General features: G+C 52.2%; 1 protein-coding gene and 1 long non-coding RNA gene across 14 annotated transcripts in view; both read left to right on the forward strand.

Annotated features, from left to right (window-relative positions):
* Positions 1–6,906, forward strand: part of NACC2 (NACC family member 2) — a 55,448-nt gene extending 48,542 nt beyond the window's left edge. For 6 of the 12 annotated variants that reach the window (XM_064393267.1, XM_064393272.1, XM_064393271.1 and 3 more), the window contains exon 6: positions 934–6,906. In XM_064393267.1, coding sequence (XP_064249337.1) covers positions 934–1,433 — 500 coding nt within the window. In that variant the 3' untranslated portion in view covers positions 1,434–6,906. The remainder of the gene's footprint in view (positions 1–933) is intronic. The other 6 variants (XR_010348941.1, XR_010348936.1, XR_010348937.1 and 3 more) reach the window with 6 other exon arrangements.
* Positions 6,907–9,320: 2,414 nt separating this feature from the next.
* Positions 9,321–15,800, forward strand: LOC135283081 (uncharacterized). Of its 2 annotated transcripts, none has more exons than XR_010348978.1 (3): positions 9,321–9,426; positions 13,118–13,414; positions 15,364–15,800. It is a non-coding gene; the product is annotated as an uncharacterized LOC135283081 (long non-coding RNA). The 2 variants fall into 2 exon arrangements; XR_010348979.1 differs by having other exon boundaries at positions 13,118–13,398.
* The last annotated feature ends 6,717 nt before the right edge of the window (positions 15,801–22,517 follow it).

Here is a 22,517-nt window from a genome sequence, read left to right on the forward strand (position 1 = left end):
GAATTCTGGGAGTAAATCTATGTGTAAATATTCCTGTGCTGAAGAACAAAACTCTTCAGCAGGTTTTTTCATTTAGTTTTTAAGATTTGGAAGAGAAATCTTTCCCCTCCCTAATTGTAAAGTCCAGGGGCCTTCCAGCTGCCCTGGTGGATCTGTGGTGTCTGGGAAGAGGGACAAGAGGGCAGATGTTCAGCAGTGTGGTTGAACATGGTGGAGTCACTCCCTGTTAGCAGTTTTATCCTGGAGAGCCCCAACTCTGGACTTTCCAGCCATGGTCCTTCCTGAGTGGGCTGGAAGGGCACTGCTGCTGTGTGCCAGGGTGTGGGGTGGGTTCCTGCTGCCTGGATTTGTCCCTGTGCACGAGGTTTAGCTCACAGTTACTCACCATGGCAGTGCCTTGGATGCTGCTCTGTACCATCAGGTGCTCGGGGGATTGCAGGGCTCCTGCAGCTCCACTGCTGCTGCCTCCCAGGGACGTGCCAGCAGAGGCAGGCTGGGGCAGTCAGGCTGCTGGGCCACGCAGGGCTGGCCTGAGGAGAGGGACAGGCAGAGGACAATCCCTTGGGCAAGCCCTCAGCTCTGACATTTCCTGCAGCGCCGCGGGTTTAGGAGCCACTAATGGAGCTGCTGCTGAGGCGTTTGTGGGATCTTCGGAGCTGCTGCTGGGGCGTTTGTGGGATCTTCTCTGTGCCCACCTCTGCTTTGGCCATCCCCACGTGCCGTGGCTGTGGCTGTGGGGCTCCCCAAGGAGCGAGGGGCTCTTTTTCATCCCCCTTTCTCTGCCACACGGGGTGTTCACACCTTCTGCTCTCACCCCTCCCTGTCGTCTCCAGCTGAGGAGCTCAGTGGGTGAAGCTCCACTCCCAAGAGTCCGGGCTCACCTTCGTGCCTCTCCCCCCGAAGGCTGAGCTCCGTGTCTCCCTGTCTTTGCAGTGTACTGCCAGAATTTTGCCCCGAGCTTTAAGGAGAGCGAGATGAACGTGATCGCGGCCGACATGTGCACCAACGCGCGGCGCGTGCGCAAGCGCTGGCTGCCCAAGATCAAATCCATGCTGCCCGAGGGCATGGAGATGTACCGCAGCGTCATGGGCTCCTCCACAAACACTGTCCCCCTGGAGCAAGACTTCCAGCCCAACGCCGCTCAGGCCTTCGAGCAGCGCATCTATGCAGAGAGGAGGAGCGAGGCGGGGACTATCGTGGCCTTGAGAACTAGCACGGTGAACGTGGAGCTCAGCAACGCCTCCGGCCAGCCCTTCGAGCAGGGCGAGGACGCCGAGGGCGCCGGCTCCGTCATCCAGGAGGCGGCCGCCCCAGACGCCGCGGCCTCGGAAACCCAAAGCACTCCGCAGCCCTTCGAGCAAGGCTCGGGCTCCTCCAGCCGGCCCGAGACCCCCGTCAGGAGGCAGGATGGTACTTATGGAGGGACTTTATAGAGGGAGAGCAAACATTTCATGACCTATAAGGGATCTGTAATACTAAAGCTGCTTGCATGCGTTACTAATACAAAACGAAAAAATGTGATCAAGCCACTTACCTACTGAACTGCTACTGTTGCCTGAAAAAAATGTGATTTTTATTCTGCTTGTATTTAAAATTTATGAAGGAAATAATCGCATTCGTTATACTGTAAACGACTAGGTCTGTGGCGACCTACTTAAAAAAATATTGGGCTCCTTTTTTGATATTCCTGAGGTTAGTCTATAAGATTGTAGCTTTTTCTTTTTTTTTTTTTTCCTTTCCTTTCCTTTTTTTTTTGGTTTTTTTTTGGGTTTTTTTGTTTTTTGTTTGTTTTAAGAAGGGGAGGAGAAAAGCTAGCCACCCCCCCCACCCACCACCACCCCGTCATCACCCCATCCATCACTCAGCTCAGAAGTAAAGCCATCGTTAACCTTGTCCTCTAAGGAGAGTTTTGTCACTGAACAGGAAAGCGAGGCGTGTTCGGGTGCAGGTGCTGTGACTGGCCGCGTTTGTCTCGGGAAGGGCTCGAGCCAAGTGGGATGGGCTGGGGGAAATCGTGGCAGTGACCGTGGCCAGACCCCCCTGGAGGCAGGGGGGAGCCCTGGCTGTTGAGTGGGTGCTGTTGTCCCGGGGAGGATCCTGCAGGGATGGCTCTGCAGGAATTCGGGAGGACTGCGTGGGATGCAGGTGGAGAGCCTGGCTGCCGTTGTGCTTGTGGTCTGGTTTTTGCCCAGTATGGCTGGGTTTGGGTTTGGTTTTTCTCTCCCTTCCTCCCTCCCTCCCAGCCATCCCTTTTCCTTTGCTTCTCCGTGTCTGCACCTTCACCTCCCCACTCGTGGGGGGCCGGGCTCTGTCACCCCTCTGCACCCCGGGGCGTGCAGCTCCTGGGGCACCCACTGGGAGGGGAGGAGCCCCCCTCATTTAGGGATTGAGGGAGGAATCTGAGCATGGAGAGCACGTTGTTCTTGCTCCAAAGGGCACAGAGTCAGGAGCTCCTGGTGTTGGCTCCTGGCAGCATCCGCACCGGAGGCAGAGCTCAGTGTGTGCAGAGCTCACCCTCTGCCCCTCCCTCCTCCCCAGGCCAACCAGGCTCTCACTTTTTAATAATTTGGGGTGTATTGGATGCAGAAATTTTAAAAATGAGCTTTGAGCCCTTCTGTGAAGTGGTTTTGGGGAGGAGGAAGCACTTTGCCTCCTGCTCACCCTCCCGCTGCCCCTTCTGGGGAAAACCCAATGTGGAGTTATGTGTCTTTATTTTTGTTGTTGCAGGCTGATGTCCCCAGGCTGTGGTGGCTTTGGTGGCCTCGGGATGGCACTTGTGGGTGTCCCTGGAGCCTGATGGGCAGCAGGTACCTGCTCTGTCCCTCACCTTTCCAAACCCCAAAGTCTGTCCCTCAGAGCTCTGAGGGGACACTGCAGCTTCCCCCGAGGGCTGGGGCCAGGCTGGGGGTCCCCAGGGGATGGGGACAGGAACATGAAAGCCAAGTTTGGCTTTTTCCTTTTTTTCCTTTCCTTTTTTTAATGATGGTTATTTTTACTGTGACTTAACGACCTGCTTTAATGACACTTGCAGCTTGTTCTCTAACACGTTTGGGACTAGGAACAAGGTGCACAAAGTCACTTTTTGGCTGCTGTGGCTGTGCTCCTCTTTTCTTTCCTGCTTTGATTCCCTAATCCAGACAGCGCTTTGCTCAGGGTTTTCTTCCTTCTTTGTATTTCCATTGGGAAAGGGGGAGTGGGGAGAGGATAACCCAACTTTTGGCCATTTGTTTTGTTTTCTTTGATACTTGAAGCAGTTTTTTTGCGTCGTAAATAACGAGGCTGCCCAGCCTGTGCCACTGCTCCTGACACAACAAATCAGTGATGAGGGGGGTCCTGCCCCACTCTGGGTTTTGGCACAGCTTTTTTTGGGGGGACTGTGACGCCCCAGAGCAGATTTTGGGGGCTGGTGCAGGTGCAGAGGTGTGGGATGCTTTGGAGAAGTGGGAATGGGCACGGCTCTATTTGCACTTTACCCACATCACTAAAGAAGCCCGGGGACCACGGGCTGAGCTCGGGGGGCTTTGTCCCCATCCCTGGGGACACGGAGCACCTCCTTGGCCCTGGGGACAGCTGCTGGAGGGCAGCTCAGCCAGCTTGGTGGGGCTCAGCTTTGCCTGAGGACCCTCCTGATCCCCAAATCTTTGGGTTTGCCAAAACTTTGAGGCAAGCTGGGAGCGGAGATCAAAAGTCGTCCCTTGTGTGTGTGTCTGTGTGCATATATATAAATATAAATATAGAGAGAAGAGATATTGCAGAGGATTCCTCCTCCTCCTCCTCCTTTTTGGCACTTGCAGGGGGTGGGGAGCAGGCTGAGCCCCCTGGCCAGGGGCTGCACTTGGCTGGAGGGATTAATTCTGGACCAAACCTGTTCCCAGACAGCCGGGGGGGCCACCGGGGGGGCAGCAGCAAAGTACTTGAATGGCTTAGGACAGAGAGTCTGCAGAGAGTCAAGTTGCACAGTGAAAATATATATTTTTATACCTAGCACAACTTCCTGTATATTTTGGGGTTTTTTCTTTCTTTTTTTTTTTTTTCTTTCATTTCCTTTTTTTTTTTTTTTCCTGATTTGGGTTTGTTTTATTAATTATTATTATTATTATTAGGAAGGCAAACTTCTAAAATGTGAAGGGCGTTGGGTTTTTCCTTATCTGGTAGATGAGGGCAAGCATTTTGCACTAATGTTTCCTGTGTGTGGAGGATTAATGATATGTTTGAAAATGTTATATGGTAATGATTGTATTCTTCCGAGAAAAAAACAACAAAAAAAAAGCAAAAAAAATAACCCCTTAAAACTGAATGTAAGGTGAGAACAGAGCAGTCCATCGATTGTATGCGGCTTTCCTGAGTGCCTTAGAATTTTTTGATCATTTTTTTTCCAAGGAAAACAGATTAAGAAGATCAGATCATAACCTACTCCTTCCTCCTCTTTGTTTACGACACTATTTTAAATTCTAGAATTTTGGGGCTGCTTTATAATGTGAATAGGAAACTGCATTCATCTAGGTCTGACAGTGTAAAATCAGAGCATCAGTATTTATGGTATGTCTGCACCTTTATTCTTATGCTTGACTATTAGCAATATTACCTGTATATTCTATATCTAAAGTTATACCAAGCACCTTTAACGAGCGCAGAGTGTAAAACAAAGCACCCGAGTTCCCCGCAGCTGCCGTAGCTAGGACCAGCTCCTCTCCTCCTCGTTAGCGCTAATTAATCACCGCTTCGCCCGGCCGAGGGGCTGCATGACCCTCTGCCCCCGCGGTGTGGCACGGGCCGGTGGCACGGTGACATTCCCGACCCTTCCCGGCGGCGAGGGCAGGAGCTGGAGCGGCTCCGGGGCATCCTGGGGCCGGGGGTGCTCCGGGATGGGGCCGGGAACGGCGGCTCCGAGCCCCGGCTGGAACTGCCCCAGGGCTGGGCAGCGGAGACCCTGCGGTGTCCCCAGGCTGTCCCCAGGGCTGTCCCGGAGATGTCCTAGGGCTGTCCCCAGGCTGTCCCCAGGCTGTCCCGGAGATGTCTCTTAGGGCTGCCCCTCGGCTCTGCTCAGAGCTGTCCCCAGGAATGTCCTCAAAGCTGTCCCTGGGGATGTCCCCGGGGCTCTGCTCAGAGCTGTCCCTAGAGCTGTTCCCAGGACTGTCTCCCAGAATTGTCCCCAGGTCTGTCCCCTCGACTGTCTCCCAGAACTGTCCCCAGGACTGTCCCAGGTCTATCCCCCGGGCTGTCCCCAGGACTGTCCCTGGGGCTGTCCCCAGGGTTGTCCCGGGGCTCTGCTCAGAACTGTCCCCAGGACTGTCCCCAAGGTTGTCCCCAGGACTGTCCCCAAGGTTGTCCCCAAGTCTGTCCCCACGTCTCTCCCTGGGTCTGTCCCCAAGGCTGTCCCAGGACTGTCCCCAGTCCTGTCCCAGGTCTGTCCCCAGGACTGTCCCAGGTCTGTCCCAGGGCTGTCCCCAGATCTGTCCCAGCTCTGTCCCCAGGTCTGTCCCAGGTCTGTCCCCAGGACTGTCCCCACGTCTGTCCCAGGTCTGTCCCAGATCTGTCCTCGGGGCTGTCCCCACGTCTGTCCCAGGTCTGTCCCAGATCTGTCCTCGGGGCTGTCCCCAGCTCTGTCCCCAGATCTGTCCCCGGTCTGTCCCAGGGCTGTCCCCAGATCTGTCCCAGCTCTGTCCCCAGGTCTGTCCCAGATCTGTCCCAGGTCTGTCCCAGGTCTGTCCCCAGATCTGTCCCAGGTCTGTCCCGGGTCTGTCCCCAAGGCTGTCCCAGTCCTGTCCCAGGTCTGTCCCGGGTCTGTCCCAGGTCTGTCCCAGGTCTGTCCCGGGTCTGTCCCCAAGGCTGTCCCAGTCCTGTCCCAGGTCTGTCCCGGGTCTGTCCCAGGTCTGTCCCGGGGCTGTCCCGGGGCTGTCCCGGGGCTGTCCCAGTCCTGTCCCGGGTCTGTCCCGGGGCTCTGCTCCCTGGCTCCCTGGAATCGCTCTCTGCGCTGGGGAAGGAGCCGGGATGAGCCCGGAGTGTCCCCAGGTGTCCCCGCAGCCATCCCGGGATTCAACTGCTGCTCCAAGTGTTCTGCTCTCCCAGCCCTGCTGGACACGCTCACATTGGAAACCCCTCCACTCCTCCTCGAGTTTCTTCCACTGTTTAAAAGCGTTTTGCACACACACAAAAAATTTACAAAAAAAAAAAGAGAAAAAAAAAATCGTGATTTTTATGTCAAGGTTATAATAAAATAAAGAAAAAAGCCAAAACTTGCAATACTATTTTTAGCAGACAAGAATAAAGAAAAGAAAAGTAAATAAAATAATTAATAAATAATAAAAAACAACTGAGTATAAATGTATAAATATTTTTGACTTGAACATTTGGATGGCACTTGATTCAAATAGAACATTAATCCTTTGGACAGAATGTTTGGGGAAAAAAAAGGACTTAAAGTACAAGGTTGTTTTTAAAGCGTCTTCATAGGGTATTAAGTAGTACTGTAATTCATGACTGTTAAAAATACTTTCTGTGCTGTAAGGAAATCTCACAGTACCACTGAATTATGTTCCTCAACTGTCTCAGCCACGAACGATGCTAGCTTCTTTTTTTTTTTTTATTTTATTTTATTTTATTTTTTACCGTGCATTATTCACTAGTATTTATGTGCTCTTACTCTGTATAGTTCAGACTGTTATTTTGTAGCCATGGCTGACATGATATATCAGTAACTAAAAAAAAAAAAAGAGAGAGAAAACATGAAGACCCCCCCTGCCCCGAGCTGGAACTGTGCTCATAGCTGTTTTCATATGATGAAAAAAAATCCATTAAAAAAAAAAAAAAAGAAAAACAAAAAAAACCAACCCAATGTGATCATTAATTGTAAAACGCTTTGTAAAATTCACATTTACAAAATAATAAAGTAAATTACAATTAAAAGGTTTCCTCTGCTGTGTTTTGTCTCCCTGGGTGGTGGGCAGTGCTAAGCAGGGGGTGGTGATGGATGCTGGGGGGGCTCTGATGGCCCAGGCTCCACTTCAAGGTATGAAACAACCCCCAGGTTTGGCCAGGTGAAGGGTTTTGCCCAAATTTTGGGATTTTGGAGTTCCCTGCCCTGCCCTGAGCCTCACCTGATGTGGTTGGGGCATCTTTTGGCTTTTTTACCTGGACACATCACACCTTCCCTCCCTCCACTTAAAAAACTAAAATTTGTTGTTATTATTATCATTATTATTTAAAACTGATTTTGCAGCGCTCCCAAATTAATCCGGGGCTTTTCCAGGGAGTGGGGCCGGGACTGGAGGGTGCAGCAGCAGCTGGAATCCCCCTGTGCCCTGCTCTGCTCCCCCAGGGACAGCCCCAGCCCGGGCAGGAGGCGCTGCCACCCCCGGGACACGGGCACAGAGGGTGCTCAGGGTGCTCTGGGGATACTCCGGGGATACTCGGGGGATACTCCAGGGATACTGCAGGGATTCTCAGAGGATGCTCAGGGGATACTCTGGGGATACTCCAGGGGATGCTCAGGGGATGTTCAGAGGATGCTCCAGGGATGCTCTGGGGATTACTCAGGGGATGCTCTTGAGATTCTCCAGGGATGCTCAGAGGTTGCTCCAGGGGATGCTCTGGGGATGCTCAAGGGAATACTCCAGGGATGCTCCAGGGATGCTCAGGGGATGCTCCGGGATACTCCAGGGATACTCTGGGAATACTCTGGGGATGCTCTGGAGATGCTCAGGGGATACTCTGGGGATGCTCAGAGGATGCTCAGGGGATGCTCCAGGGGATACTCTGGGGATACTGTGGGGATGCTCAGAGGGATACTCTGGGGGATGTTCCTTGGATGTTCCAGGGATGCTCCAGGGATACTCTGGGGATACTCCAGGGATGCTCCAGGGATGCAGCAGCGCTGCCTCCCCTGCTCCAGGGCAGATGGAGCCCCAGGAGCTCCAAGCAGCCTCCCAGGACCCCTGGCTGTGCCCTGCTTGGGGCTGTCCTGGGGCTGTTGCTGTCCTTAGGATGAGGAGGGGGAAAGGTTTCAAAGGTTTCAAAGGTTTCAAAGGTTTCAAAGGTTTCAGAGAGGCTGAGCTGCAGCAGGGTCCCGTAAGTCTGGGGCTGTTGGTAATTCTCCTTTCTGAGACTGGTAATTCTCCTCCCTCTAATTTTTGCCCTTTTTTTTTTTTTTTCCCCCAACCCAATTGGCCATAAAATTGCTGAGAAGCTGCATTTCCTCAGCTTAGCAAAATAGAAGTGCCCGAAAACCACTTGCATTTGGGTTTTCATTTAATCTCATCTCACTGAGAAGGAAAAACACAGAAACTTGGATGCCTTGGCGTGCGGCGCATTCCGCCGCGTTATATAAACCATTTCAAACTGATTTATTCTAAATGAGTTGTTATAATCAGAATTTTCCTTATGAGCAGCTTTCTTGCAAGCGTCAGTATTTCAGGGGGGGGAAAAAAAAAAAAGAAAAACCAACCAACCCCAAGCCCATCGTACGCCCGCTCCAATATTTCAAACTGATTACTTCTAAACACCAGCGCTAAAATTAGGGCTTTGGTGTGTGGTATTGTCAGAGTGGGTGTATTATGATCTGCAGAGAGTATAAAAAGATAAATGAGTTATTTAACCAAGTAAACGACGTTGCTGTAGAAATGTGCTGAGGGAAAATGCACGGGGGGGGGTTGGCTGCGCCCTGGGATTGCGGCAGCAGCGCCAGGAGAGCAAGCCTGGGGGGTGGAAAGGGGGCTTTCTCTGCATTCATGCCATTAATTTCATTGGTATTGTTATAAAATAGGAGTTTTCCCCCCTGCCTGGGGTGGGGTCGTGGTTTTGGCAGTGCCAAAATGAGAGGGAGGTGGGTGATGGGGCACCCATGGGTGCGCTCCTCCCAGGGCATTAAAAATATCTGGTTATTGGTGTTTTCTCAGGAAAAAAAAACCCATGTCTTAATTTCCTTGGGATCTGCTGCAGATGGAGAGATGTTGGAGCACTGCACCTGCTGGAACTCTTTGAGTCTGGCTCTTCATTTACACCCACACGGGTGCAGATGGTCCCCACTGGGGGCCTCCAGGGACAAAACTGGAGGGACACTGGGATCAGGGCTCACAGCCAGGGACAGAAGGGTCTGGGCATTGCAGGGGTGGCCATTGCAGGAGGTGCTGGCCATTGCAGGTGTGGCCATTTCATATATTGGCCATTGCAGGTGTGGTCATTTCAGCTGGCATTGGCCATTGCAGAAGTTATTGGCCGTTGCTGAAGGTGTTGGTCCTTGCAGGTGGCTTTGGCCAGTTCTGGAGGTGGTCATTTCAGGAGGTGGTCATTTCAGGTGTTGACCATTGCAGGTGGCTTTGGTCATTTCAGGAGGTGGTCAGTTTAGCAGGTGGTCATTTCAGCAGTTGACTGTTGAAGCTGTTGACCATTGCAGGTGGCTCTGCTCATTTCAGGAGTTGGTTATTTCAGGTATTGGCCATTGCAGGGGCTGGCCATTGTAGGGGTTGGTCATTGCCACTGCCCATTTCAGGAGCTGCCAATTTCAGGGATTGGGTATTTCAGGAGTTGGCCATTACAGGTGTTGGCCCTTGCAGGTGGTTCTGGCCATTTCAGGAGTTGGTTATTTCAGGAGTTGGTTATTTCAGGAGTTGGCCATTGCAGACATTGGCCATTGCAGGTGGTCCTGGCTATCTCAGGGGCTGGCCAATGCAGGAGCTGGCTATTTCAGGTGGTTCTGGTATCTTAGGAGTTGGCTATTGCAGGGATTGGCCATTTCAGGGGTTGGCTATTTCAGGGGTTGGCCATTGCAGGTGGTTCTGGCCATTGCAGGGGTTGGCCATTGCAGGTGGTTCTGGCTATCTCAGGGGTTGGCATTGCAGGGGTTGGTTATTTCAGGAGTTGGTTATTTCAGGGGTTGGCCATTGCAGACATTGGCCATTGCAGACGGCACTGATCATTGCAGGTGGTTCTGGCTATCTCAGGAGCTGGCCATTGCAGGGGTTGGCTATTTCAGGGGTTGGCTATTTCAGGCGGTTCTGGCCATTTCAGGAGCTGGCCAATGCAGGGGCTGCCCATTTCAGGGGTTGGTGGCTGCCCCTGGCCCCTGCAGGAGTTTTTGGTCCCTGCCCCTGCAGCCGCAAAGGGCCCCAGAGCGGAGCCTGGCACAGGGCAGGCTCCATCCCCCTCATCCCCCTCATCCCCCTCTTTCCCCTCATCCCCAGGGCTGCTGCCCCGAGGTGTGAGCCCGGGGGCTCTGGGGGTGCCGCCGCTCCCCCTCCTGCCCCCTCCGTGTGAGGGCAGCGGGAGATTGCTGCCGGGCCATCAATCACAGCCCCACCCGGGCTGCTCCTGTCGGTGAGCATCTCCTGCACCGACCCTTCCAGAACCGGCTCCGGAGCCACCCAGCGCCGGGGACGGCTCGGATGGATCGTGCAGGACACAAAATACAAATAGAGGGTGAGGAGAAGGGAGGGCATCGTCCCCGCCGCGCTCCGGCAGCGCATCCATCACCCCGGGATGCAGGGAGAGCTCCGGGGGTCACGGAGGGCAGATTAAGGGTAATTATGACAGGGATGATAATTGCGTGTGAAAGGGTGGCAGGGAGGGGTTGGAGGGACGGGGTGGTGACAGCAGTGGCGCGGTGACAATGGGCAGGAGTGAGGGGCTGCTCAGTGAGGCAGGAACTCGAATTTTGGCTGCCGGGGCTGGGGGGAGGCAGGGTTGGTGTTTGGGTACCCAAATCCCTCAGGGTGGGTGTGGGTCTCATGGGAACAACCCTCATCCCTCTGGGGCTCTGGGAGAGGGGTTGGATCAGCCAAATTCGGGGACAGAGCAAAAATGGGGGGAAAAAAGGGCAGAAATGCCAAGGCACAAACCAAGGCAGATAAATCCAGGAGGGCAATGTAATCTCACTGACAGAAGTTACAATACATAAATTATTGCACCTAAAAGCATCTCTAATTTCACTTGTGAGTGATTCACCAGGACACACCAGGCTGCCCTCTGCATCTCCCCATTTGATTAGACATTTGTACCAAGACAGGGCTCACGCTTAAAATAACATTACTGGAATGGAGATGGACAAGAGAATTCATTTGAATGGAAATCAATTTGATTAGAAAAGTAAATTACCCGCAGTCTATGAGCAGCACATTGTGGCTCGGAATAATAATAATAAAAATAATAATAATGATAAAAAAAATAAATCAGTGGCAGCAAAGGATCTTAAATGTTTTCACAGAGCTGGCAGTGACTGAGCTGTGATCACTTCCCACACGGAAACTGGGCTGGATCCCCACTCCTGGTGGGGATGCTGGCCTGGCACCAGCCTGGCTGCCATTTGGGTGGCACTGGGATCTCAGCACACCAGCACTGGCCTGGCTGGGGGGGACAGAAATGTCCCTCCCTTCGTGCCACCCTCCACTGCCAGGTGTCACCACGGAGGTGACAAAGAGCCAGGGGGGCCTGGCAGCAGCCCTGGGTGCTCCCCCAGGCCCTCCCCTGTGCCAGCTGCAGTGCAGGGAGCTGCACACTCTGCTGAGCTGTGGCACCTTCTAAATAATCAATTGGTATTTAATTCCCATGTGATAACTGTCTTATTAAATCTAAATTTAATGTGTATTTGGGAAACCCTAATTTAAAGTGTTACTGCATGCACCATCTGGTGTGCTCTCTAAATACAAATGCAATAACATAATTCAGAATTACATCATAAAAGTAAGTTATAAGAGATTAAAATGCACAACTCTGTTCTTCAGTCAAGGCAGCTTTTATGCTTTTGCTCCTGACTTAGACACAAATCACAGCCAAAACATCCCTGCCCCAATTAAGTGATTTTTTCTGCTGGGATTTTTGGGTTTAATGGGGAGCAGGAGTGCACAGGAGGGAGATCAGGAATTTTGCAGATGTGGAAATATTGCCCAGAGAAGCTGTGGCTGCCCAGGGCCAGGCTGGACAGGGCTTGGAGCAGCCTGGGACAGTGGGAGGTGTCCCTGCCATGGCAGGGGTGGCACTGGGTGGGCTCTGAGTGCCAAACCAATTCCAGGATTCCATGAAATCCTCTGCTCCCACATGCCAGGGCTGGGCACAGGGGGCTCAGTGACCCACTGAGCTGCCTTTTGTTGAAAAATCAGTCAAATACAGCCCGGAGCTGGGCGCATCAATGATCTTTTATAGTGGCAGTAAATCTAATATCTTTGCAAAACCCCCTATTTTCCCTCTACGTTGAATGAAACATGAGATCCCTTAATAGAGAGGGAAATTAAAATCTGGCTTTATTGCAGTTCCTGTAACTGGTATCTAAGCTATTAATAATCAATCCATTCTTGCTTAAAAGCCAACATTTATCACCCCAGCTGGGCTGACGGGCACTGGGGGGAAAGCACAATTGACTGCAATTACACTTTGAAAAATGTTATCTGTGCCACTGACCACTGGGGATAAAGGAGGAGGTCCTTCAGATCGTCAGGTTCACCCCCCCAACTTTTATTATTGGGTGGTTTTGCTTCTCCTTGAGCCTCCAGGGTGCCTCGAGGAGGGATCTGAGGGGAGGGATCTGTCCAAAATCCAGGAGGATCCCCCTCCCTGTGTCCCCCAAACCCTTCCAGATCCAGCAGTGGCTGCACGAGCCACTCCAAATCTCTTTTAGGAACCCCAAAGACAGGAGTTTCTTGGTTTTGCTCCTGCCCTTTCCAAGGGGGAGGAAGAGGCTGGGGCAGGGATTGATTTCCTGGCGTTAATGACCGCAGACCTCCCGCAGCAACATCCCCTCTCCCCACCAGAATCCTCCAGACTCCAAACTTTCCAAATGAGTTTTTGCAGTTTAAAATTAATAATTGTTCTGTCTAGAACGAGGATAATTAAATGCCTGTTCATCCTCATTATTGTCAGCCGCGTGATTTGTTGTTTTCTCCGTAATAAAATTAACCGGTTTAACTAATGGGTGCCAAAACTTGATCATTAAAGCTGAGCAGATAATTTGCAGCAAATAATTCACCCGGTGGGTTTGGAGGGGTCCGTGGTGGGTCTGTGGCTGGTGGTGAGGGGCTGGGAGCCACTGGTGATGCCCAAACCCCCACAGGGCACCCTGGGGAACCTTTTTCTTACAATGGTCATTTTTTAATGAAAATTTTTTGTTGGTTTTTTTTTTTTTTTTCCTCAGGAAAAAGGGGCTTCTGCTCACATCTGGAGCACGAGGCAGGTGTAGGCTCACATGTGGGTGAAATCCCAGAGGAAAGAGCAACTCCTCTCAGGTAAATCCCAGTGAGGATGTGGAGGGAGCCAAAAAAAATGGCAATTCCTGGGGAGGAGAGGAATCAAAACAATGAGCCAACAAAAGGAGCTTGGTCAGACACAATCTTCTAAGAAGAACGAAGAATTTCACTTTGAAGGGATGGTCACCAGCCAGGTTTCATTCTGGCAGCATTGAAGGAGCTTTCGGAGGTATCACAATTAATTTGTAAGTTTATATTCCACATTACAACGTGAGGGGCCGTTAACGAGGCGGTGACATTAAATTTAATGTTCCTGGTGAGGGGGACAGTTTGTCCCTCCCCTCTGTGTGCATTCCCTGGGTGTTTGGGGGCTGAGCTTTCCCTGCTGGAGGGGCTGGGGAGGAGCTGCCATGCCTGGCTGTGTCCCTGAGGTGCCACCCAGGGGGACACAGGGCTTTGTCCCCAGCCCCGTGGCACAGGCAGGGGGCTCAGAGGAGAATATGGAGTGTCTCATACCTCTAAGTTTAAATTAAAAAAGCAATGTGCTGTTTATTGGCGCTGCCGAGCGTCTCCGGAGCGGGAGGCTCATAAAGATCATATTACAGTACAAGCCATTATGCAAAGAGTTTACTATATATACATTTCTAAATGCCTCAGCAAACAGCAGCCTCCTCACGAGCAGAGCAGGATAACTGGTTCGTTTGGGGTAACAAATGATCCTTGATTTGATTTTAAATGCAATGACAGCAAAATTTATTTCTTATTTAATCACTTGCCAGAGCTGTTGAGGACGGGATGGTATTAAACTGCACAATGCAGCATATGACTACTGAATCAGTTGGAATAGGCATAAGAATATATTATGTTTATAGGATAGAAAAAGATTGTACAGCAATGCATATAACTAGAATGGGTATTTTTGTCATTTATACAGTAGCTTATATCATTATTCCTTCCCGCTTCCAATTTTTCAGTAATAAAAATACAGGGGATGTGATTCTCTTTGCATAAACCAACTTGATTCTTTATTAAATATTTTTATTAATCTGAAGTACTACAAAGCATTTGAGCAGATAAATCAGGCTCGGAGTAGTCATTTCCTCCCTGCTATGGCTCCATAAAGTGGATTCATTTATGAGCGTGCACCACCCGAAAAGAAGGTTTCCATATTCATTAACCTGCTCCCTCAGGGTTCTGCTTTTTTATCCCGATGGACCTCGCAGGAGGGCCTCCAAAAGAAGCAGGTCCTGGAAATCTGCTCTGTGTTTTGGGCCCAGTTCAATGAGGAGTCAGACTTGGGTGGCTCGGGGTGCTCTGGCTCCCCTCACACCCAGTTTGGGACATCAGCACCTCTGGGGTGGTTTGGGGCTGGATCCAGCCCTGTCCCACATCACCCCAGCCACCCTCCCAGGGGATGGGGATCCCACCATGCCCCAGAGTGGATTTATGGATTTATGGATTTATGGATTTACGGACCAGCCCCTCCTGGGAGGGCAGCCAGCACCACGGGACCCCTCTGGAGGCTTTGTGACCCCTAAAGTGTCCCTGGCCTCCTCCTGCTGCTGCTCCTCTCCCGTGACCCCACATCCCCACCCACAGAACCAGCACGGGGCTGCAGCATCTCCCTGTGGGCCGAGCTGTGGTGCCTGGGCAGCTCCAGCCCCGCCGGGGGAATTAAACCTGTTTAAAATTGGAATTAGACCTGTTTTTAAATCAGAATTCAACCTGTTTAAAATCGGAATTAGACCTATTTAAAATCGGAATTAAACCTGTTTTCAAATCAGAATTCGTCCTGTTTAAAATCGGAATTAAACCCATTTAAAATTGGAATTAAACCTGTTTTAAATCGGAATTAAACCTGGTTTTAAATCGGAATTAAACCTGTTTAAAATCGGAATTAAACCTGTTTTAAAATCGGAATTAAACCTGTTAAAAATCTGAATTAAACCTGTTTAAAACCGGAATTAAACCTGTTTTAAATCGGAATGAAACCTGTTTAAAATCGGAATGAAACCAGTTTAAAATTGGAATTAAACCTGTATAAAATCAGAATTAAACCTATTTAAAATCTGAATTAGACCTGTTTAAAACCAGAATTAAACCTGTTTTTAAATCTTAATTAAACCTATTTAAAATCGGAATTAGACCTATTTAAAAGCCAGCCAGGTGTGCAAACACGTTTTTCCCCTCGCAGCAGCTGGCGGGGAGCCGGGAGGGCTCCACAAAGGTCGCGGCAGCCAGGAGGATGCTCGGGCTCCTTGGGACAGGTGACATTCAGCACCTGGGAGTGCTGCCTTCAGCCAGCCGAGCGCAGGGCTGCAATTCCTGCCCTGTGCCGGGACCAGCCTCATCCTGCCCTCCTCCCCTGCCCGCTGCGGCCCCCGGGGCTTTGAGTTCAGATTTTCCTGCCCATAAATCCGCCCTCAGCAGCAACTGTGCCACACGTGTCCCAGGACAGGAATTTTTTCTCCATTTTTAGTGCCGGTGTGAAGCTAAATTATGGGGGTTGTCATTGTCAGCACAAGCCACCGTCCCCATCCTGCCTGGAAGCAGAGCAGAGGGGCCTGGGGCTGGCAGGGGGGAGCAGAGGTGGGGCAGCTCCTGTCTGCTGGGAATTGCAGGGTTTGGGGGGCTGGGAGTGGGAATTGCAGAGTTTGTGGGGCTGGGAGTGGGAATTGCAGGGGTTTGTGGGGATGGGAGTGGGAATTGCAGGGTTTGGGGAGATGGGAGTGGGAATTGCAGGGGTTTGGGGAGATGGGAGTGGGAATTGCAGGGGTTTGGGGAGATGGGACTGGGAATTGCAGGGTTTGTGGGACTGGGAGTGGGAATTGCAGGGGTTTGGGGAGCTGGGAGTGGGAATTGCAGGGGTTTGTGGGGATGGGAGTGGGAATTGCAGGGGTTTGTGGAGATGGGAGTAGGAATTGCAGGGTTTGTAGAACTGGCTATTCTGCCATGACCAAGGCCACCAGCACGATGGCAGGAGTGTCACTGCAGGCACCTCGGCCACCAGGAGCTCTTTCCCATGCCTCCACCTCCCCCTGGATTTGGCTGCACGCTCAGGGCCCACGAAGAGGAGGGTGAAGGTGTGTCTGAGCTCCATCCAACCCCAAACCTCCTGGCACTGCCCACGGACACCTTGGGAAGCAGCAGAAGTTGGCACCGGAGCGGACACAGAGCAGGAGAGTTTCACACCTTTGGAAAACCCATCCTTGAAGGAAACGAGCAGCCAGCAGCTGTAATTGAGATGGATGGAAGGGCGGCTGCCTCCCCTGAAGCCTTCCAGAGGAATATGAAGTGCTGCTGCTCTCCAAAGATCGCCACGCTGCCGCTGAATTATTAATGAGCAGGAATGATTTCATATTTAATCTAAAGACTATTAATTACACTGCAGAAGAGCAACACACCATCCTGAGAGCCCCTCTCGCCAGCTGAATAATTCAGTGGTGCCCCATATTTTACCTCAATGTCAGGGTGGGAGGGGGGACCCCTCCTGCCTGAGCAGACAGTGGTGGCCCAAGGGGAGGTGTTGAGAGCCCACCCCAACCCGTGAGCCCCCCAGTTGGGGCAGGGAGGGATTATTTGGGGTCCCTTGGGGCTGGGGGCTCTGCTGTCCCTCTGTCCCAGCCTCCCTGGGAGCCCAGCAGCAGCCCCAGCTGTGGGAACTCTGAAGACAGATGTTTATTTGTCCGGGATTATTCGCTGATCACTGCTGGAGTGATCCAAGACGATCATTAAAAAGTGAAATGGGCTGTTTAATAACGATGCTGGGAGCACGAAGTGTGCCTCGCATTACGAGGGTGTTTAAGCATGAGCCCAATTAAGTCCCTCACATCCCTACAGAATTACCCCAGTTGTGCAGAACTATTAGGCAAACTCCAGGCTCCTCGCACTCACAGGCAACCCTGGAGCCTGGCGCTCTGCTAGAGACCCATTTCTGTCCTGAAGCTAAATTAAAATCCTATTGTGCCAGCGCTGCTAATATTTCCTGCTCTTGTTTCCAACAATTAAATTGTGACATTCTGCCAAAACATACAAGGGAAGGAGCAAACGCTCTCGCTCAGCTGGAGAGAGAAGGAAAAACCCTCAGTGACAGGCACGGGTTAAGCAGCAGCTGATGGATGGGGCAGGGGCTGGTGGAGGTGGGGATTCACCGTTCTCTGTGGGAAGTGGGATTTTGGGGCTCCTGATATGAAAGTGAAAGGTTTTTCTTCTGGCTTCAGGGGAGGAATTTGGGAACTGGATCCAAAAAGGGCTGATGGACTGGGTTGGGGATGGAGGGCTGCGAGGGTGGCAGTGATGGAGCAGCTTTGGTGGCACCTGGAGCCCAGCTGGGGCCACCCCACCACAGCTGCTGCTGAGGAAGGACTTGGGGGACAATCCCCAGCCCTGCCACCCTCCTCACACAGGTACTGCACATCCTTCTAAATATCCCCCTGAATTCTAACCCTCTGCTCCCCCCAGCACCCCTGGGGAGGGCACAGCTGGCTCCCTGCCCCACACCCCCTGCAAACCCCAAAATGACCCCACAGTGCCCTCAGAGCGGTGTCCCCCTGCTTGGGGTGGGCTGTGGATGTTCTCGGGCAGCAAGGAGCCAGCGGGGACCCCGAGGGTGTTGGGGACACTCCAGTGGGACAAGGAGGGACTGGCAGAGCTGTGGTGAGATCACATTAACTGGTGGAGGAGGGAGAGGAGAGGGAGGAAAAAAGGTGTTTAAGAAAGAAATGACTGTTTGGTCATGGCTTACAAGTCGGTACTTAGAAATTCCATGAATTTTAAAATAAAGAAATGGTGAGATTTGAACTTTCTTTTGAATACTCACAAACTGCAGTGCCTAATACCTTCCCTGGCCATTAAGGAGCTGTGCTGGGAAGCAGGGAGAGCTAAGTACTACACTGATAGAGCAGTTAAACACTGTAATGGAATTGTGTTTGGAGAGGCTGCAAAGCCAGGTAGAGAGCCCATACATAAACAAGGCCATTACCAGCCAGGGTAAGTGGTGATAGAATTTCATGAATATCCCCACAAAAAGCTTTGTATATTTATAACAGCCTGCAGAGTCGTTTTGAACACAGTCAGGGGCCTTTCAGAGTGACTCTGGAGTTAAATTGTACAATAGGTCTGTGTCCCTGCATGGGGACAGCAGCTCCAGGCAAAGCTGGATGGGCAGAGGGATGCTGACCCTGGCTGGGCACCCTCCTGGGGTGCTGTGGGTCCCGAAGCAGGGCTGGAAATTTGGTGGTTACTGCCCACAAAGTCCTTCCGTTTCCTTCCCTTTTCAGAAGGTTTTTACGGTGATTTTCTGTTTGCAGAAGGGCTCTGCTTCCCTCCCGGGATGGAAAAGGGAGCAGGAGCGGCTGCTCCTCTGCTGGCCGACTGGAGAAATCACCAGAGGGCAAGAGGCTGAAGTTTTCACGTCTCAGGAAAAGGAGAAACAAATCTGGGAGCCATCAGACCCAAAAGATCAGGATGGGGCTGTGCCAGAGCTGCACAGAGAAGACTCAGAGCCCAGTGGGGAGCAGGGGCAGAGCTCAGACCCCAAAGTGGGGCTGTGGGGCACAGACTGGTCCTGCTGCTCCCCGGGGCTGCTGATCCTACAGCAATCCCACAGCATTCCTGGGACAGCAGCAGAGCACGTGCGTGCTGCCAGAGCCCCAAAACCCCCCCACGAGAAACCCACACTCCACCTCTGCAGCTGCAGAGCAGCAAAGCCAGCTCCTGAGCACACTTACCACTCGAATTTAAATAAATAGGTGCTTTAAACTTAGGGAAAACTTTGCTCTGCAACTCTTGCAAAACCTGAACCCAAGCAATAGGCACGGCTCGGGCACGAGCCGTAATAAAATGCTAATTGCAATTCATAAATTACGTCGGGATGCCTGGGAATGTTGAAGCTCCTGGATGAAGTGTAGCATTCAATTTATCCTGTGCCTGCTGCCGACAGTGCTGCCAGCCTCCTTCTTGTCCCCCTGTGTTGTTTTGTCATCTCTGCACTATCACCAATTCATCACAAAGGCAACGGGACTCGCCGGTGTCCACCCACCGGGTGACTTTGTCTTCGCTACTCTATGACTTCTAAATTAAATTGTCAAAACACATTACTGAGAAAAATATCGTGAAGGGGAAGTTCTTTACCCTTTTCTCCCGGCTGAAGAGAGAGCAGGTTTGATTTGGAGCAAACATGTCTGCTTCATTATTCCTCCCGTTATCATATTTCTTCCCTCGGCGGCAGCAGGAGAGGAGTCGATACTCAAGTCTTGGATGACATGATGGAGCATCCCACAGGAGTTGTCTCGATAAATTCTGAGATTGCCCAGGAAAAGCTGGGGGGGGGGGGAAGGTGTGTAATTTTCACTCTCTTTTATTCCTCCCACTCTCAGACAATTTAGAGGAGATTACGGGGTTTGCTGGCGTGGATTCCCCCGAGCTGGATGTTCCCACCCTGCCAGCACTGCCTGGTTTGGAATCAGCTCCTTGGAGCCCCTGCAAGAGAAGAAACGAGCCCGAGAATGGGATTGAGGAGGGCACAGAGGTCCTGCTCCCACACCTGTGCTCCTTGGGTGGGGAGGGACCTTAAAGCTGATCCCAGTTTTAAGCCATGGCAGGGACAGCTCACTGCCCAGGCTGCTCCAAGCCTGGCCTGGGCACTGCCAGGGATGGGGCACCCTGTGCCAGGCCTGCCACCCTCACAGAGAAGGATTCCCTCCTCAGATCCCACCTGACCCTGCTCTCAGCCAGTCTGATTCATTCCCCCTTGTCCTGGCAGCCACCCCTGTGAAAAGGCTCTTTTTGTGCTCCGTGTCAGCTCCCTGGTGTTTTGTTTCCTGCAGGGATCAGCACTGACATTGAGCTGCTCCCTCTCTGCTCCCCTGCACTTCAGGGGGTGTTTCCCCCCAAAACTGGAGCAGAATCCAGTCTGGGGAGCAGGGAAGGCTGCTGCTGCTGGCTTCAACCACAGAAAATAATTCCCCTGGGGATGTGAAACAAGAGGAGCCTTTCCTCCAAGGGAAAGAGCTGTTGATTCCCCCTTTCCTCATTCCCACCTTGGTCCCTGGGCGTAATGGAGCAGCCATAAAAAGCCAGCAGCACACTCATTCTTTTGGCTTTGGACAATCCCAGTGTAATAGACACATATTGTTTATTTATTCTGCTGTAGAGCAAGGCGGGGAGGCAGTGCCCAGTGTTTCGATGGGGTGTTTTTAAATGCTCCCATTCCCTGGGCCCTTATGATGCATTAGCCATCAGTAGTCAAATTGCCTCATATTTGCAATTTTATGGGTTCATTTTATCAAGCACACTGCAGCTGCATTCAAAGCATGGAAATAAAGTATTCCACTTCTGTTAGGCAAGAGCTGCTTCAACGCAAGAGGTGGCCAGAAAGCAGAAATCTCTTTTATTTTTCCCTGCTTCTGCTCCAGATTCACCTCCAGATATTTCTTCTCCTGTGCAGCAGCGACTGCTGAGAGCCCTTCATGGCTGTGGAAGGTCCTGGGCACACCAGGAGCTCCACACCACTGGAATTATCCTGCTGGGACATCACTCCTGCTCCCTGGCTGCTTTGAAACAACTCCCAGCAAAGGTTTATCCTGTTTGTCCCCAAATCCAGGGCTCTGAGTGGCACCTCCCGAGCCAGCCCCAGACTTCAGCTCCCTCCGCGGGGCAGGGAAAGGCTGGAAGCAGCAAAACCATCGGGAATCAGCGGGAAAGAGAAGTTTTCAGGGTGGGTTTGGTGCCGGGCAGGTCGTGCTCAGCCCGTCACAAGGACTTGGGGTCACCCAGGATTTCCAGGGCCGCGTTTTTGGGGGAACTCGTGGGATTATTCCCAGCAGGAACTGCTGCTGGAGGAGTTTGCAGAGCAGGAATTTGCTCCCTCTCGTGGGCTCTGGGGCTGGAGGCCGAGCTCAGCACGGCAGGAAGGGCTGGGGCTCCTTGGCACGTTGGGAAATGAAACTCTGGAGCTCTGGGAGCTTCTGCTCCAGCACAGAAAAAGGACAGACAAACACCAGGGACAGGCAGCCCTGGGCTGGGGCTCCTCGTGGCAGCCCCAAATTAACCCTGCTTCTCCCTGGGCTCGAGTTCTGGCTCTCCAAAGCTCTCAGCTCCTCCTCACACGACACTTTACTGCCTTTATTGTCCCTGGGCCTGATTCCAGCAGGATTTATCTCAGTTTCAGCTGCTGTTCAACCAGCTCCACTCATGGACAGTGAGGGGATGAATACACCACAGATCCCTCTAATTTTCGGGACAACAACAGCTCCATCTCATAAATCCATCAGCCCCAGGGCCCTTTTTTCATTTCGAGCGCCTTTAATGGTGTATTTCACACTAAAATGTATTTCACACTAAAATGTATTTCGCACTAAAATCCTCACAGCGTGTCAGGGGCAGCACGAGTGGGAAAACAATCGGGGCACGTGTGGGTGCACGGCCAGCCCCTTCCAGTGGGGTTTTTGCCAGCTGGGACAGATGTGGCACAGCTGGGACAGATGTGGCACAGCTGGGACAGGTGTGACAGAATTGGGACAGATGTGACAGAATTGGGACAGATCTATTTTGGGGCTCTCAGAGCCCCACAATGCCCCGGCCAGAAACCCACACTCTCAACCCCCGCAGCTCTAAAGCAGGAGAGCCACTTCAGGAGGGAATTTATGGGTTTAATTTAAATAAATATGTATTTTAAACTCGTGACAACTTTGCTCTCCAACGCTTGTGAAACCCGAACCTCAGCGATCGGCGCTGCTCGGGCACGAACCGTAGGAAATAACACGGTTTGAATGTCACATTAACAGTTTTAATAATAAAATATAAAAAGAAATCAGCCCCCTGGCCGGGCATTGGGTCCCACAGGGAGCGGGCCGGGAAGCGGCGGCCCGCGGGCCCCCTCTAACGGCCCGCCGCGGAACACCCGCTGCCCCCAGCCGCTCCGTCCCGCCCTGCTCGGCCAGCAGCGCGGCCCCGGTGCCTCCCGGTGTCCCCGGAGTGTCCGCGACCCCTCAGCCCTGCCCGGGCCGCCTCAGAGAGCCCCGAGCCCCGCGGGACGGAACTACAACTCCCGGCATGCCCCGGGCGGCGCCGCAGTCCCAGCGCGCACCGGGACACGGGGGGACCGCGATCCCACAATGCATCGGGGCAACTGCGGCGCAGAGGAGCCGTTGATCAACGGTCTCCAACGTCATTAAACGTCATTAAGTGTCATTAATAATTTATTGGAGGTTTATTAAAGATTTATTAGAGAAAACCTTAACTGCCCGCCCAGCGGCGTGAAGGGGGTTTTACGTCCTCACTTCCGGAGAAGCCCACCCGGGTAGAACTACACCTCCCAGCATGCCCCCGCTGCCGCGCAGCATTTCC

This window comes from Passer domesticus, chromosome 18 (assembly GCF_036417665.1).
Source record: "Passer domesticus isolate bPasDom1 chromosome 18, bPasDom1.hap1, whole genome shotgun sequence".
In the NCBI taxonomy this organism is placed as follows: Eukaryota; Metazoa; Chordata; class Aves; order Passeriformes; family Passeridae; genus Passer; species Passer domesticus.